General features: G+C 51.8%; 1 protein-coding gene across 1 annotated transcript; it reads left to right on the top strand.

Moving 5' to 3' along the window:
- Positions 1-6,262: 6,262 nt before the first annotated feature.
- LOC138809381 (C-X-C motif chemokine 14) lies at positions 6,263-13,809 on the top strand. Its single transcript, XM_069995892.1, has 4 exons — positions 6,263-6,597; positions 6,812-6,917; positions 10,138-10,251; positions 12,702-13,809. Exons 1-4 carry the CDS (start codon positions 6,534-6,536, stop codon positions 12,715-12,717), a joined length of 300 nt encoding a protein of 99 aa, XP_069851993.1. The 5' UTR covers positions 6,263-6,533; the 3' UTR covers positions 12,718-13,809.
- The last annotated feature ends 1,616 nt before the right edge of the window (positions 13,810-15,425 follow it).

Here is a 15,425-nt window from a genome sequence, read left to right on the forward strand (position 1 = left end):
CCTGTCCTCCTGAGAAGGGCCAAGCCGTTCATGTTTGAATCTCAGCCCTGCAACTCGCTACACCTGGGGTTAAGTACTCACTTTTCCCTTACCTCAGTTTCCCCATCTATAAAATGAGACTGACTAACCTACTTCATGTGGTTGTTGTGAGTATTAAGTTAATATGTGTACTTAGCTCTTAGAGAAGTCCTTGACACACAAGTAAAGAAAAAGTAGACACATAGCTAAGCAAACTCTGAGATGAGGACAGAGTTTAAAAAGTTAATATTCATAAAAATAAAACAGAAAGCTGAGCACTGGTGGCTCACACCAGTAATCCTAGCTACTCAGGAGGCTTATATCTGAGGATCAGGGTTCAAAGCCAGCCTGGGCAGGAAAGTCCCTGAGACGCTTATCTTTGATTAAACACCAAAAAGCTGGAAGCAGAGCTATGGATTAAGTGGTAGAGTGCTAGCCTTGAGTACAAAAGCTCAGGGACAGCACCCAGGCCCAGAGTTCAAGCCCCAGGATTGGGTAAGAAAAACAAAAGTAAAAATAAACAATAAAATAGAACAGAAATAACATCAGTGGGGCACTTGCCGTGAGACAAGGCACGACATCCTTGTCATAGGTGGAGGTTCAACTCATCCTCATCACAGCCTTCTTAGTATTTATTAATGCTATTATTATTAATAATTATTATCCGCCTTTACCAATGAAGACAGAGAGGCACAGTGAGAAGTAGGGTGGTAGACCCGGCCTCTAAATCAAGACGTCTGACTCCCTAACTCTCCAGATAGCAGTAAAGTCAGAGCCACATCAATGGGACTCTCATTCATCCATTTCCCTCATGGAGTACCAGGTCCCATGTCCCTGCTGGGGTACTGGTTTAAACCAGAAAGACAAGAGGAAGCCCCTGACCTTAGATAGATGTAGACGATTCTGCAGTGCCTTTTCGAGGATGAAGACTGGTACCCTGGACAGGCTGATTGCCTAATGTGCCCAAGACCCTGGGTTTGATCCTCAGCCCTTAAAGCACAACTTAAAAAAAAAAAAAAAAGCAATGTAAAATGAATAGACTTTAAAAAAAAAAAACCTCTAAACATACATGTATTTTAAGAAAAAAGGAGGGTCAGGCATGATCGCTCACACCTATAATCCCAGTAAGGAGGACTAGGGGCCAGGCTGGCACCAGGCAAAAACAAGGAGACCCTACTCAAAACATATCTAAAACAAAAGGTGTGGCTCAAGTGGTATTGCCTGGCAAGTCCTAAGCCGAGTCAAGCCCCAGTGTTACTTACTAAATGTTATTCTGTTGCAATCACGTCTTCAGACCAGAGGATTAGGTTTAACTCTTTCACTGTCTACTTCATACCTGTGATTGTATATGCTTTATTTTCAACAAGGAATACCTCTGCGTGTTGCATGTCCATGTTGTCAGATTCCTAAAACAGAGTTCTGAGGTGAACAAGTAGAGTGACGATTTCCCAGTTTTATACCAGTTGATGGACCCGTGCTTCAGAGATGCCTCCGCACTCGACCGTGATCAGCTTTGAATACGGCTACTTAAGGAAAATATTGTCTATTGTAGAGGACCCAAACTAGTATGCTCCAGGTATTTTGCAGCCCCCTTCCCCATGTCATGAGTAGTGACAGGTCCAGACAGGTGCAGAATCTCACTGTAGCCTTAACACCTGGGGATAAGACACATGGGTGACTCTGTATGACTCCTGTCCATTCTAGCCTAGATGGGGCCTCAGACACACCAGACTTCAGGACTTCCCATCCCTTCAGGGATATCTGAGGGATGACTTCTGAGAAGAAGGTCAGTTATGAAGATAACTGGGTGGAGGCGAGGGAGAGAAGAAAAAGAACTGGCTTATCTCCCAGCTCCTGGGGCAGGAAAGCAGCCACCACTGTTCAGGCCCCATCCAAACCCTTCCTAGCCACTGCTGTCCTGAAGCAAACACCCTGGGAAGAAGCTGACTTCCCTGATAATGTGGCCTGCCATGACCAGCATCCACACACATGTATTCTTACACAGGAACCCGGAGTGTGCACAGCCAATTTAGCACCATTCCTCATAGCCCCGGCTGTTTGCCTGACACACTTTGACCAAAAGATGCAGAAGGAGCTCTTCCTACATTTAGTCAGAGCATGGCTGAGGGCACTGAGGACAGAGAGAGACACAGCCTCCTCCCCCACCCCCCAGAAGGCAGCGTGGTCTGCGTTCGTTGTGTGTAATATTAAGAACACAAAGTAGATCAAGATATAGAAGGTGACTGGGTTTCACTGCTGCTAGAGAGCTTGCGTCTGAAGACAGGATGTGGACGCTGAGGTTCAGACAGGGGAGGAGAGAACACTCGGGGGGGAAGAACCCCAAGTACAAAGATCCAGAAATGAAGACACTGTGTGTGTCTGAGGGATCAGGCCGTGGCTGGGTGGGCCCTGCTGGGGACTGGCCTGGGATTCCGCACAGGAGGTCTCAGAGCAGGGAGGCCCCACGGGAGATCTCTGTGTGAGCAAGGAGGACACAAGTGGCCTCCCTCTCGTGGTGGTCATCAATCCTGCAGAGCCAACCCAGAAGTCACTTCCTCTAAGGGAGTGGCTTGGCCCCACCCCTGCCAGTCCAGATCACCCAATGCATGGGCACCAGCCTCCTCATACCTCTGACCACTGCCATGATCATAAAACCCTGCAGTAAGCCTCTGCTCACCGTGCCAGAAACCATCTACCTTGCACACCACCTGGCCACAGCAGGCTCTCACCCCACTCCCGAAAGATAACACAACAGCACGTAAATACACACAGCAGGCTGCCCTTCAGGAGTCAGGCGATGTGTGCTGCCCCTCGATGGAGCTCAGGGGACCTCCTCGAAGCAGGCAGGACTAGTATGCAAAGAACTGTCTCTGCTATGCCCACCTAAGCCTGCTGCCACAGCCATCCAATGCCAACCACACTCAGGCTCAGTAGAGAGTCGGTACCATGAGACAAGTCAAGGGTCCGGCGCTGGACTTTGCTCGGTTTACAGTACAACGCACAGTCCTCCTAGAAACAGAGAATCCCATGTTTTCCTTTCCTGTATCCCTGGAGCCAAGAGAGCTCACACAGATGGAGGAAGCCACGTGCCAAGACACCATGGCTGCATTTTATAAGCCACAGCATACCTAAGTACATTGAGAAATATCCCTGGGAACAAAAGCCTTGCATATTTGACCTCTGCTTCAGCCCCAAAAGCTGAGGGACTTTGTTTCATGTTTTCAGAGCCTACAAAAGCTCAGTGCCGATGCCTATGTGTATCTAATCATACAAAATAATAGTTATGGATGTAAACTCCAGGAAATGGAATCAAGAGGGTTTTTGTTTTCTTTTTGTCCTATTTGTTTTTATGTCTTTGGGAGTAGAAGGGGAGGCACAGAAATAGATGGGCAAAGGGTGAACAAATGCAGCAATGGGACTCATTGGACACTATGTGGAAAATAACTGTACAACTTGTGGGTGGGAATGGGAGGGGAAAACTGGGAGAGAGCCAGGGAAAAGGTGGCATTGTCCAAAAGGAAATGTTCTCTTTACCTGACTTATATAACCGTAACCCCTCTTTACATCACCTTTATAATAACAATAAAGTACTTTAAATTTCAAAAAATGCTCAGTGCTCATGATCCCTGGTGCTATTAGACCCTTGTTAATTAATCAACATATTAAAGTCAGCATGTTAGAAATGAAATTTTGTTAATAAAAGATAGCACTTCACATGTCCCAAGTAATTAAGAAATTCTTTTTGCCAAGTTTAGTTACATTATACATTTTCTGGAGGGCAGTTTGGCAACTTGTATTAAAAGCCTTTCTTAAACCTGAGCCTATTTCTGAACAGCTATCACAAAACCAGGCTACAAGAATACTTGTCACAAAGCACTAGTTATAAAGAGCAGTTGAAAACAACCCAAATATCGAGCAGGAAGTAATCAGTTAATTAGGGCACATCTGGACAATGGGGCACTCTGCATCTAAAGTAATGACAGAACAATAATCAGCCTCTTCTAGCACTTGCTCTGTGCTGCAGGCCAGAACAAAAGCTTGACATGCACAATGCTACTTAGTTCCTGGTAACAGAGACTTAGTATCCTCCTCTCATAGATGAGAGAATCAAGATCTAGAAGAATCCTCTGCCCAATGTCACATAATCTAACTCTGGAAATCAACTGCTTAGCTCTTATACTACCTGGCTTCAGATGATCCCATAAAAGAAATACTATAGAAGCAATATCAGCCACGTGGAATGATGCCAATGATACATTGGTGGAAAACAGGTTACGAAATCGAATAGGCAGCCAGTTCTTACTTAGGCACATGCAGGCAAAACTAAGGGACATGGTTTAGAAAGGTGCACTGCTAGCATGCTGGGGTAGACCTGAGCAGGTGGGGTGCTTGTCCGTTGTTTTCCTGTTTTTCTTTAACAAATCCGTGCTGTTTCCTATCAAGAAGAAAAGTTAATTTTAACTTTAAAAAAATTAACACAAATCACCCCCAAAAATTATCCCTTGCAACTCAACTTCTGCTGTAGAAAAAGGTTCCAGCTTGCCAGCCTGGCTCTAAGGACCAACACAACCTCGGGCCTGAGCTCTGCTTGCTCTTCAGGGCTCAGTTTCCCCCTGGAAGAGACGGTATGGGTCCTTCCCATCCTGCCTCTCGGCAAACTGTCCCCCTCTCATGCCAGAAAGCTCACTGGGCACTGGCACCACATCCCAGGGGAGCTGCCTGACTGACAGCACAGCTCTGGGCCAGCTATGGCTCTGGCAGCCAAGCCTGCATGAAGTTCATTGTCAGAAGTGAAGGCCCCAAAGCCACAGAATCATCCAGGAACAGGAGGCCCAGTTCTGCAGCAACATATACAAGGACATCTCTTCCCTCCATCACCTGCTTCTGCATTCTTTGACCTTGGGCAAGTTGTTTCTTCTAAGCTTATCCTTTTTTTTTTCTTTTTCCTTCAATTCATCAAATAAAGAAAACTAATAACCTAGAAAGGGAATCATAAAACAATTCTATATAATTATATATACATATAATTGTATATACATATAATTACATACATAGTTATATGTATGGTATGTGCCTACATAAGTATGCATATATACATATAAACATGGGGCGGGTGCATAACGCTGTATTCCTAGCTCTTCTGTTGAGATGGGGTCTGGTGGATTTTTTTCCTCTGGGCTGGACTCCAGCTGCCATCCTCTGGATTGTAGCCTGTAACTGGGATGACAGGCATGGGCCTCTAAGACAGCATTTGCCTGTATGATTGCCTCTCTGATGGCCAGCACAATGACGATCTACACTTCTCAGCGAAGAAGCCTTTGAGTGGTATAGCCACTGATCAGACAGTGGTGCCGTGGAGAATGTCTGCCGGCGTCACTGTTCCCACACCACATCCAGGAATACCTGCTCGGTGTTTAAACCTGGGAAGGCCCCCCATTTGGAGGGTCACCACTGTCATAGCTTTTTGAGGAAAAGTGTCCCCAGCCCCCCAGCCACACATATCACCACCAGGCCACGGGTGGCTTTCCTGGGGCATGCCCCAAACTCCCCTCCATATTCTCTTGGAGTCAGTCCAAGGATCACGGAGATTAGCTTTGCTGTTGTACAACCTATGCCAAGTCCCTATCCAGACCTGGCCTCACGCTCTTGGCCACCCGAGTTGCTGGCCCAACGGGGCCTTGTCCTCACCCCAGAAGTTAGGCCTGCTGGCGCTTATACTTGGCACCTATACTGCCCAGAAACCCTTTCGGGGCTTCCCCACCCCAAGCACCTGGGCCCTGGGCCTGGGTCTCCCAGCAGCCGGGAGCAGAGGAATCCACACAAGATCAGCAGAGCAGGGTCTCTCCATAGCCACCCAGCGCTAAGTGTGTGAGGACGGGATCTGCGTGTGTGCACGCACACTCACGCACAGGCAGGCTTGCAAAGGAGTGTGTAAGTGGGAGCGAGTGGGTGGCGGATGTGTGTGTGAATGTGGGAGGGGAGGAGGAGGGGGAGGGAGAGGAGGAGGAGGAGATGATGATGATGATGATGATGATGATGATAATGATGATGATGATGGAGATGGAGACGGCCACCAGGTCGGGGCGGGCTGCAGGCCCGGCTGGGCCGGGCTGGGCTGTGCCCCCCGCCCCCCCATCACATTGAGAAATCTCAGTGAGTCACCGCGGGTTCTGCATATTAATGAGCTCGCTCGCTGCAAGGGCAGGAGCGCATTTAAACGAGGCCGGGTGGGGGGAGGCCGGGGCGGAGGGAAGATCTCCCCGAGCGCCAGGCGCAGCAGCAGCAGCAGCAGCAGCAGCAGCAGCAGCAGCGGCGGCGGCGGCAGCGGCGGCAGCGGCAGCGCAGGATCGCGCGCCCGCCCGGACAGCTCGCTGGGATCCCCGTCGAGGCGGCACCGCGCCGCGCCCGGAGGTGCGCGCCCAGCCACCGGCTGGGCCAGCCCCGCTCCCTCCCCATCCCCGCCGCCGCCGGACGCCCCGACCCCGCCGTCCCGGCTCCCGACCCCTCCGGCCGGCATGAGGCTCCTGGCGGCCGCGCTGCTGCTGCTGCTCCTGGCGCTGTGCGCCCTGCGCGCGGACGGTGAGTGCCGGGAGGGTCCCCGAGGGTGCCCCCCGCCCCCCATCCCACCGCCCCCAGCCGTCCCGTCGGAGGTCCTGGGGAGCCCCACACACCGACCACCACACTGGGGCCCCGGGATGCCGAGGACTCTGGGTGGACTGGGGGGGGGGGCGCACGGTAGCGCACACGGAGACCTGTGGCACCTCTGAGCCGCCCGCCCGCCGCCGCCCCGCAGGGTCCAAATGCAAATGCTCCCGCAAGGGGCCCAAGATCCGCTACAGCGACGTGAAGAAGCTGGAGATGAAGCCAAAGTCCCCGCACTGCGAGGAGAAGATGGTGATGTGAGTTGTGCGGGGCTGGGGGGGGGGGCCTGCACAGCCTGGGATCGGGGTGAGGACCCGGGCCGCACTGGCTAGGATGCAGGTGGCTTTGCCCAGGGGCCAGCTCACTGAGCGATCCGTGGCTCTTGGTGTGCCAACTTCTCACACACACACACACGCACACACACGCACACACACGCACACACACACACACACACACACACACACACACACACACACACACACACACACACACAACGTCCGGTGTTCCTGCTGTCCCTGGAGATCGGAGTCACACCAACAGCATCTCTCCTTCTGGCTTTTCTTTTAGAAAAGGACAGTCAGGGGACTGTCTGTCTGTCTGTCCACTGCGATGGCCAGCCTCCGGCTTCTGGGGATTTTGATTGTGAGATGGGAGCTGGTCCATGCCAGCTGCCAGACTCCCCACGGCCCCTCCAGCCTGAGCTGTCCTGGGGGGGGAGCTCTTTGAGGAAGGGGGGATCGATGGTGCCACAAGACAGGAGGCTTGCTTGGTGGTGGGCATGCGGGCGATGTCTTAAAAAAAAAAGTGGGGCAGAGCAAGAGAACACTGCGTTTCCCGGCTTGCCCGCCTTCCCAATTAACCACTTGCAGCCGGCACCGCAGTCTCTCCCCACCAATACTGCTCTTGGCCAGAACCCCAGCCCTTGGCAAAGCAGCTCCCAAATATTTGCCATGCACCACCGGCCCCTCTGCCCCGCCCCCAGAAACAGGACACACTTTATTCTCAGTCTGGACGAGTGCCTTCCACCCGCTGGCCCCGCTGCTCCCCGAGACCTTCACGGGGTGTCTGAGAAGGAAGGGCATGCTCCCAGGCTGCCCCAGGCCAGACAGTCAGGCTGAAGTGAGGAGAATTCAGAAAGACACCAGGCCTGAAAGGATTCCCATGCTTTTCTCCACGGGCCTTTAAATGAGCACCCCACCCCCTCAGCCTCTCAAAACTGCCCTTTGCCTTGATCCAGAAATAATAATAATAACAATAACAATAATAATAATAACATCCTGATGGCTTAAGAAGAGCCATAAGCCCTCAACAGTTCCAGCTGGGGTGGGGTGGTCACAATGTCAAGGGGTGTGCATGTTGTGTCTAAGCATGGGGTACAGTGCTCCCCCCAAAAGAATGGAATCCTCACTTAGCAGGCTTGCTCTTTTCTTGGCTAAAACTGACAAGCATAGGAGAAAGTGTCGCATTAGCCTTCTGAGAACATGCTGGAACTTCATAAAATAAGCAGGCACCTCGTCCTATCCCCTCAACTTCCTCTCCCAACTCCAAAGCCCCCCACAAGCCCTCTGGAAGGGTTGGAGGCTCCTCTCCGCTCAGACTCTCAACATCAGACGAGGGGGGGCCAATACTTTTTGGCAAAGCCGGTTTCCAGGCACAAAGGCTGAACAAAAGCAAGTTTTCCAGTTCACCCCGAGTCACCCAGAAATCTCTAGCAGGGGAGGAGGGGAGAGGGGGAGGCGGCAGAGAAGTCTGCTTAGCAAGTACAGAGTCCTTGCAATCTGAAGGGTCCAAACGAGTCAAGTAGAAAGGTCATTTGTGTCACGTGCCTACCGAGCTCTCCTTAGGACCTTTGGCACCCCACAAACTGCCAGCGTGAAAGTCACAGGACCCAGAATTTTGAATCGTTGTTGGGGTCACGAATCCTCCGGGCTTCCTGGCCGACTGGAATTAATCACCTGAGCTCCCCCACTTGTGCTGAGCACCTTGGTAGGAGGAGAGCTGAACTGCTCTGGCCTGCTCTCTGACCTTTAGGAGTTGGGGTGCTCAGCCAGCACCCTGACCTGAAAAGACAACCTTTCTCGCGTCCTCACATTCAGAGTGCAAAGACGGCATCGTAAGCGTGGAATGGGGGATGTGCTGATTTCCTGCAGGGTGACTAGCTACCAGGTTGGGGAAGCTAGATTTTACTTTTAGCCCTGTGCTAAAAGCCCGAGAGGAGCTGTGTCTCATAGAGGAACTCCGCACAGAGCAGGGAAGAGAACAGGCTACCCAGAAACATTCGGTCCCCCATGGGGGTGGCAAGGTCTCGCTTGCTCTCCCCACTGATCGGGAGGCTGTGTTTACCTCAACCCTGCCCCTCCAGAACTTGGCCCTCGAGCCCTACCTTTGGTGGGCCGTGGAAGCCCAAGCCTCCCACTCTTTCCATCTGACTCCCAACAACCTCTCTCTGAGCACCCCTTGGGAAGTGTCGGCCTCACGTCTCTCCTTGTCCTTCCTTCATTCTGGAACACCATCCTTCTTTTCCTACCAGAAGCTTCCTCCTGATCTGGCCATCTTCCCCTGCCAAGGAGAGAATGCAAGTGCAGGGTAGACAGCAGGCTTGTGTGTCCCCCTGTTCCAGGCCAGAGCTCCCACACATACAAAGCTGGTCTTTTTTTTTGTTTGATTGCCTTCTTTTCCACGAATAATTACCAATAATAGTATTCATTGGGCACCTCTCAGAAAGTAGGCACTTGACGTATATTATTGCCTTTCACTGTCACGATAACTTGGAGTATATCCTATTACTGTGTCCATCTTACAGATGGAGATAATGTAGGTTAAGGGGGAGTTCAAATCCACGGCCGCCTGCACAAGCCCACCTACTTCCCTAGCACAGCCAGGCTTTCCTGGTATGCCAGAGCGCTAGCTGACGGAGGCCTGGGATCTTTGTGCTATGAAGAAGCCAGGTCTTCCCTTTCTGCCCAAAGAGGAGATACTGAGACCTCATCATCAAAACGGGCTCAAGACCAACAAGGTTTTGTTTCAGGGTCAGCAAATGCCCATCCTTGACATACAACCTGTGGTGGGGCTTGAGGGTCAGAGACCACAGCATCTGCAGGATGTGTCCTAACTCCACGACTGGCACTTTGCCCTGCTGGCATTGGTTCTCTTCACCTTTGAATCCTGGGTACAGTCACCCAAGAGAGACCTGAGCCCCTGCTGGAGGTATAAGGTGGGAGACGTTATCCCATACAATGAGACCTCCAAGCAAAGCAAGACCACTTCCCCCATATAGGTTAGACCATAACATGGAGTCAGAGATTCAGGGGACACCCGACCTTCCAAAATCCATCCAGGAAGGAAAAGCTGCTTCAAAGGAGCAAGGAGGCCAAGTGTCTCCATGCCCTAATCTGACAGACCAGACCCCGCAACAGGTCAAGAAAGGAGGTGTTACTCAGCCTCCTCAACCCTGCATCCCCTCCCACTCCATTTCAGCATTACCACCAAGAGCATGTCCAGATACCGGGGCCAGGAGCACTGCCTGCACCCCAAGCTGCAGAGCACCAAGCGCTTCATCAAGTGGTACAATGCCTGGAACGAGAAGCGCAGGTAGGCCCTCCTCCTCCTCTTGCCCTCCTTCCTGCCTTCTGCCACTCCGCTGTGGCTCCCGCGCCCCCCTCCCCCCCCCCCCGCCAGCCCTGTGCCGCGTCATCCAGCCCCGCCACAACACTACAACAATCCGATGACGAAACATGGGGTCTCTACCGCCAAGGAAAAGCAACTCGCCACTTCACAAAGGAGGCTCTGGCCCCTGTACACGTTGCAGGTTTAGTTCTGTGAACCAAAGTCAGCTGTACTCTAACTATCACTCGATATAGTCTTCATATATGTAGCTGACATAAGCTGTCATGAGCACCTGACATGGTATCCCCCTGTGCTAGTCTCTCCAGAGTGTTCCCCTGCCCCACAGGGTCCAGATGGCTGATAAATTCCTTCCCACGTGGGGTATGAGGCCTTGGTTTACCCCCTTCTCCCAGGGATCAGCAGTCGGTCATGAGATGGCCAGTGCCCTGAGCCCATTCCCCACCTTCACTAGCAGACTTCCGAGTTCTGGTCCCTGACGTTCGAGATGTGGTCTTGGAAGGGGAGGCTGCTTTCCAGCTCCCTTGTCCCACATGAAGGGCGGTCTGTCCTGGAATGGGCCGCTCCTCACGCATGTGAAGCCTGCTTATATCTTTGCCTGGATAGCACGGCCAAGGAAGCACACGCACATCCTCAGATGTGAAGCCCGTGCCAGCATCTTGTTCTGCAGAGGGGGAGTCAAGGGTAGGTAGGGAGAGGACATGACTACCTAGATAGCAAATGGAAAAGCCGGAGCAGGAAGAGAGGCCCCCTCAGAGAATGTGCAACCATATTCTAAAACACACATAGATGCATATGCTAATGTATCTAACCAGCCTAATATATATTAGAATGCATATACATTCCAATATATTAGAATATACACACACACACATACACACACCCATTCTAACATGGGTATCCACACTGCCTGTCCCATCCCTTGACCCGGTGCCACCCCCCCCACCCCCCTCATCCCCTCCTGGCTCAGCTCTGTGGCCATCTCTCCCACAGACACTCGGGCTGGGTCCTGTACCTGAAAGCCTTTTCTTGCTGCCTGCAAAACTGCCTCATCTGCGATGACTTGACATAGAAAGTGATGAGAGTAAGAGACTATTTCCCTATCTGACGGGAATGATGCCCTCTTTCAGGTTGGGTCAGACAAGCGCACATGACAGAAGCAAGCCCTGTCCCGTCCACTCTCTCTCTCTCGCTCACACAGCTAGGGCCTGCTTGTGTCATCAAAGGTAGAGTGAGGCTAAGCCCAGGACCAGTTCATGTAGGGTTTGAGAAGACCTTGCTCGGGCTCCTGGAAGATAAAACTTGTGCCCACCTGGTCTCTCCCCATCCTCTTGGGCTTCAGCTTTAAAGAAGAGGTACCTGGGAGCCTAAGGTAGCCCTGCTTTTTTTTTTTTCTGTCAATTGCAATGATGAAAGCAAGAACAGCCCCTCGGTTACCACACTTTGCCTGAGTTCATTGTATTGAGTTCCTCTCTCTTTCTTGGAATGCTGAGCTGTCCTGGGAAAGGAAATGTTGAAAAGTGTCTTAGTGAGTGTAGAATGGCAATAAAGGAGCTGTGTAGAGTCCTTTTTGCAGAGAGAGAGAGAGAGAGAGAGAGAGAGACAGACAGACAGACAGACAGACAGACAGACAGACAGACAGACTGTACTGAACCCAGGATGGAGAAAGAACAAAGGGTACATGGCAGGATCAGGCCTGTAGGGCCTGACAAGGAACTCAGCCCCTCAAGAGACCAGAGCTTCTGGCTACCACAGGAAGCAGCCACGGCAGGCATCTTATTTCAACCCAGGGCCGGGTTGTCGGGCTGGGCGTGCAGTGGGGTCCTAAGGCAGCCAACCAGAAAGGCTTAGAAGAACTCAACAGAGTCAGCTTAGACGGTGAGGGGCAAGGCAGGGCAGCTCCTGAATGTCTGATCATTGGGCGAGGCAGGGCAACAGAGCCAAAAGGAAACGACCGTGGGGCACAGGTCCCAGACCTGGTCACCCCTTCCAGGCGTTAGGCAGTGGCTCCTAGAAATGGTGTTTGCCTGGGTGACAAGTGTTATGTCAAGGGAGGGGAGCCCCCATTTTCTCTGGAGAAATGGAACTCAGAGACACAGGAGTTTCCCATCCAGCCAAAGAGGGTCTCGCTCCTCCAACAGTCCAGACTCATCAGGTATATATCATGTCTCTCGGGCCTCTTGTTTCCACATCAAAAGGTTTATTCCATGGGGGATGGGGGGTATGGAATGGGCTACAGCAGCGGAAGCTGATTAGAATGGAAAAGGCCAGGTTGGTGTGAGTTTTTGTGTCTGGGACAATCGGGTCGTCTGAGATGTCCCTTTCACTCCTGGGAGAAGGGCAGCCGAGAGACGCTCTGAGCCAGGTCCTGAGCCACTTACACCTGCTCCCCCCCTCCCCCCTTTCTCTCTTCCCAGGGTCTACGAAGAATAAGGTGGAAAAAACAAATCTGATAGGAAAAAAAACTCCAGACCAGTTGGGAGACTTCAGCAAAGGACTTTGCAGATTTAAAAAATCAAAACCCTTTCTTTCTCACAGGCATAAGACACAAATTATATATTGTTACCAAGCACTTTTTACCCAGGGTCGGTTTTTACATTTTATAGCTGGAGGCGAAAGGCTTCCAGATGTGAGACCCAGCTCTCCTGCAGACTTCTGTGTGTGTCTGATAGGCGGCTTTTTGCTGAAAAGGGAGAAACTCACGCCTTTCCTTTTTTTTTTTTTTTGGTATTGTTCATATGTCACGCCACATCTGAGCTTTATACGCGTCTGGGAGGAACAATGGTCTTGGTGGGACATTTCCTTACAGCCCTGCTCCGTTCTTAACTTGGGCCTGGCGTCTCTGCACAGCGCCACAGACTTTCCCGGGCTTCTGGCTGGTCCCAGCCTCCGTGGGACTCTGCCAGTGGCCCCTGTCATGGGAACAGGCCTCTCCACATCTGTGCTTAGAGAAACTAGTCTGGTTGCCTGACAAATATGCTTCCTCCCCTTTTCCCCCTCCGGTCCATTTTTCCTCTACTCTAGGACACATTTCCAAGATTAGTTGAATGGCCAGGCAAGAGCTTCTTAAAGAAGAACCGGAGCGTTTCTTAAAAGGGTTCACTGCTGCTTCCGCTCACTGCCCCCCACTTCCCATCAGCAGCAAAGCTCCCAACCCCCATCAGCAGCCTTAGGGGGGGAACTTCACATCACACAGATACATACACGACCCACAGCGGGGACCTGCACGGGACCCACAAGGGAAAGCCCTCAGCACATGCTTCTCTCCCTCACCACAGCGGACCATGCAATACGTCTGTGACTCCTCTTTGGGGCGCTAAGTGTTCCCTCCTGTGTATATAGAACCTCTTCCAGCCACCTGCCACGCTTCCCTCCCATAGAGGCCGCATTGTACTGCTGTGTTATATGCTCTGTAAATGTCGGAAACCGTTAGTGTTGCATGCAGGTTTCGTATTCTTTCTAAGACAAAAAAAACAAAAGTAATAAAATATATTTGAAATGTACCCAAAAGTCTTTCCCCCCCCCCCCCCCCCGTGTGGTAAACATGGAGGACAATAAACCGTTTGACACAGTCTGGATAAATAGGACAGATTGGGAAAGGAAATGGGTGTTTCTCAAACACCTGTCAACCCCTCGCCTGTGTAGAATGCGGACAGTGGCCTGGCCGGCAATGGTTCGTTCCCACACGTGCTACAGGTGGGTCAGAGGGGCAGGTGAGGGATACAGACTGAGGGGTGGGGCTGTGTCACAAGATGTCCTAGCGTCCAGGGCCCCAAGACTCCATGGAAATGCCCACCTGAGAGGCCTGGGTCTGGGAGCTAGGGGACCGGAAGTGGAGGATGTGTGACAGTAGGTGCCACCCAATGGTGCTTCTGGAACTGAGGAGGCAGCAAAGGTACGGCACTGAGAAGAGCCCCTGAGCCTGGAAGATGGGAGGCGTGGTAATAGTCCAAAGTCCAGCCGGTGGGTACAAATGTATGCCAGTAACTGACATATGGTAGACTGGAAGGAGAACTCAGGGTAAATCCTTAGGAAGGCAAAGACAAAGCCCAACGAAATGAGCAGCAGGAAACCAGTACTTGCAAAAGGAGAGTAGGACCAAGGAGAATGGTAGATGATTGAAGAGGCAGTCAAGAATTCAAGGTACATACTATAAAATTAAGAAAAGTAAGGGAAGCTGGGCGCCGGTGGCTCACGCCTGTCATCCTAGCTACTCAGGAGGCTGAGATCTGAGGATCGTGGTTCAAAGCCAGCCAAGGGCAGGAAAGACCCTGAGACTCCAGTTAACTCCAGAAAATCCCAAGGAGAGCTGTGGCTCAAAGTGGTAGAGTGAAAAAGCTCAGGGACATTGTTCAGGCCCTGAGTTCAAGCCCCATGACCAACAACAACAAGAAAAGAAAAGAAAAGTAAGGGAAGGGGTGGGAAGGGGAGGTGAGAATGTTGAAAGGGGTGACACTGATCATGATGCATTATAATCCTAAACTGCTTTGTTAAAAGGCAACTTCTTTGTACAACTACTTAAAGATATTTTTAAAAAGTAGCCCAAAGTTCAGGCCACTTAGCACACGCTACCCAGCCCTGTATCTCACTGTGTCCTGAGCCAGTCAGGCCCTAAAATAACCAGGCCCCAATAAGCCATAGCAGAAGCCAGAGGGCTTTTCTTGTTTTTGTCAGTCGTGGGTCTTGAACTCTGGGCCTGGGAACTGTCCCTCAGCTCTTCAGCTCAAGGCAAATGCTCTACCACTTGAGCCACAGCGCCACTTCCGGTTTTCTGGTGGGTCATTGGAGATAAGGGTCTCATGGACTTTCCTGCCCGGGCTGGCTTTGAACCGTGATCCTCAGATCTCAGCCTCCTGAGCAGCTGGGATGACAGGCGTGAGCCACCGGCGCCTGGCTGCCAGGTCCCTCTCAACAGAAGCCCTTGCTTAGGCCCAGAGAAGCACCAACATGCCTCACAGTGGTTGGCACAGCCCTCCCAGCGCAGAGTCCCCTTCCTTTACTGGGGTGCAGGCCTCTGCGTTGCTCTGAGCTCTAGCTGCCACGACATCACCCTTCCACCCGCTCTACACACAACACACACACGTCTCCCCCATGCTTCGCGCCCCTGTCCAGCCCGGGGTTGTCATGCCATGCACCTCCCT

The sequence above is a fragment of the Dipodomys merriami genome, unplaced genomic scaffold (assembly GCF_024711535.1).
Source record: "Dipodomys merriami isolate MVZ:Mamm:240054 unplaced genomic scaffold, mDipMer1.0.p SCAF_496, whole genome shotgun sequence".
Taxonomy (NCBI): domain Eukaryota; kingdom Metazoa; phylum Chordata; class Mammalia; order Rodentia; family Heteromyidae; genus Dipodomys; species Dipodomys merriami.

Bases quoted from the DNA above. Each gene is read 5' to 3' on its own strand.
- LOC138809381 (XM_069995892.1), top strand. From the start codon at position 6,534: ATGAGGCTCCTGGCGGCCGCGCTGCTGCTGCTGCTCCTGGCGCTGTGC. The intron at 6,598-6,811 runs GTGAGTGCCGGG...GCCGCCCCGCAG, and splicing joins GTGCGCCCTGCGCGCGGACG to GGTCCAAATGCAAATGCTCC. The intron at 6,918-10,137 runs GTGAGTTGTGCG...ACTCCATTTCAG, and splicing joins TGCGAGGAGAAGATGGTGAT to CATTACCACCAAGAGCATGT.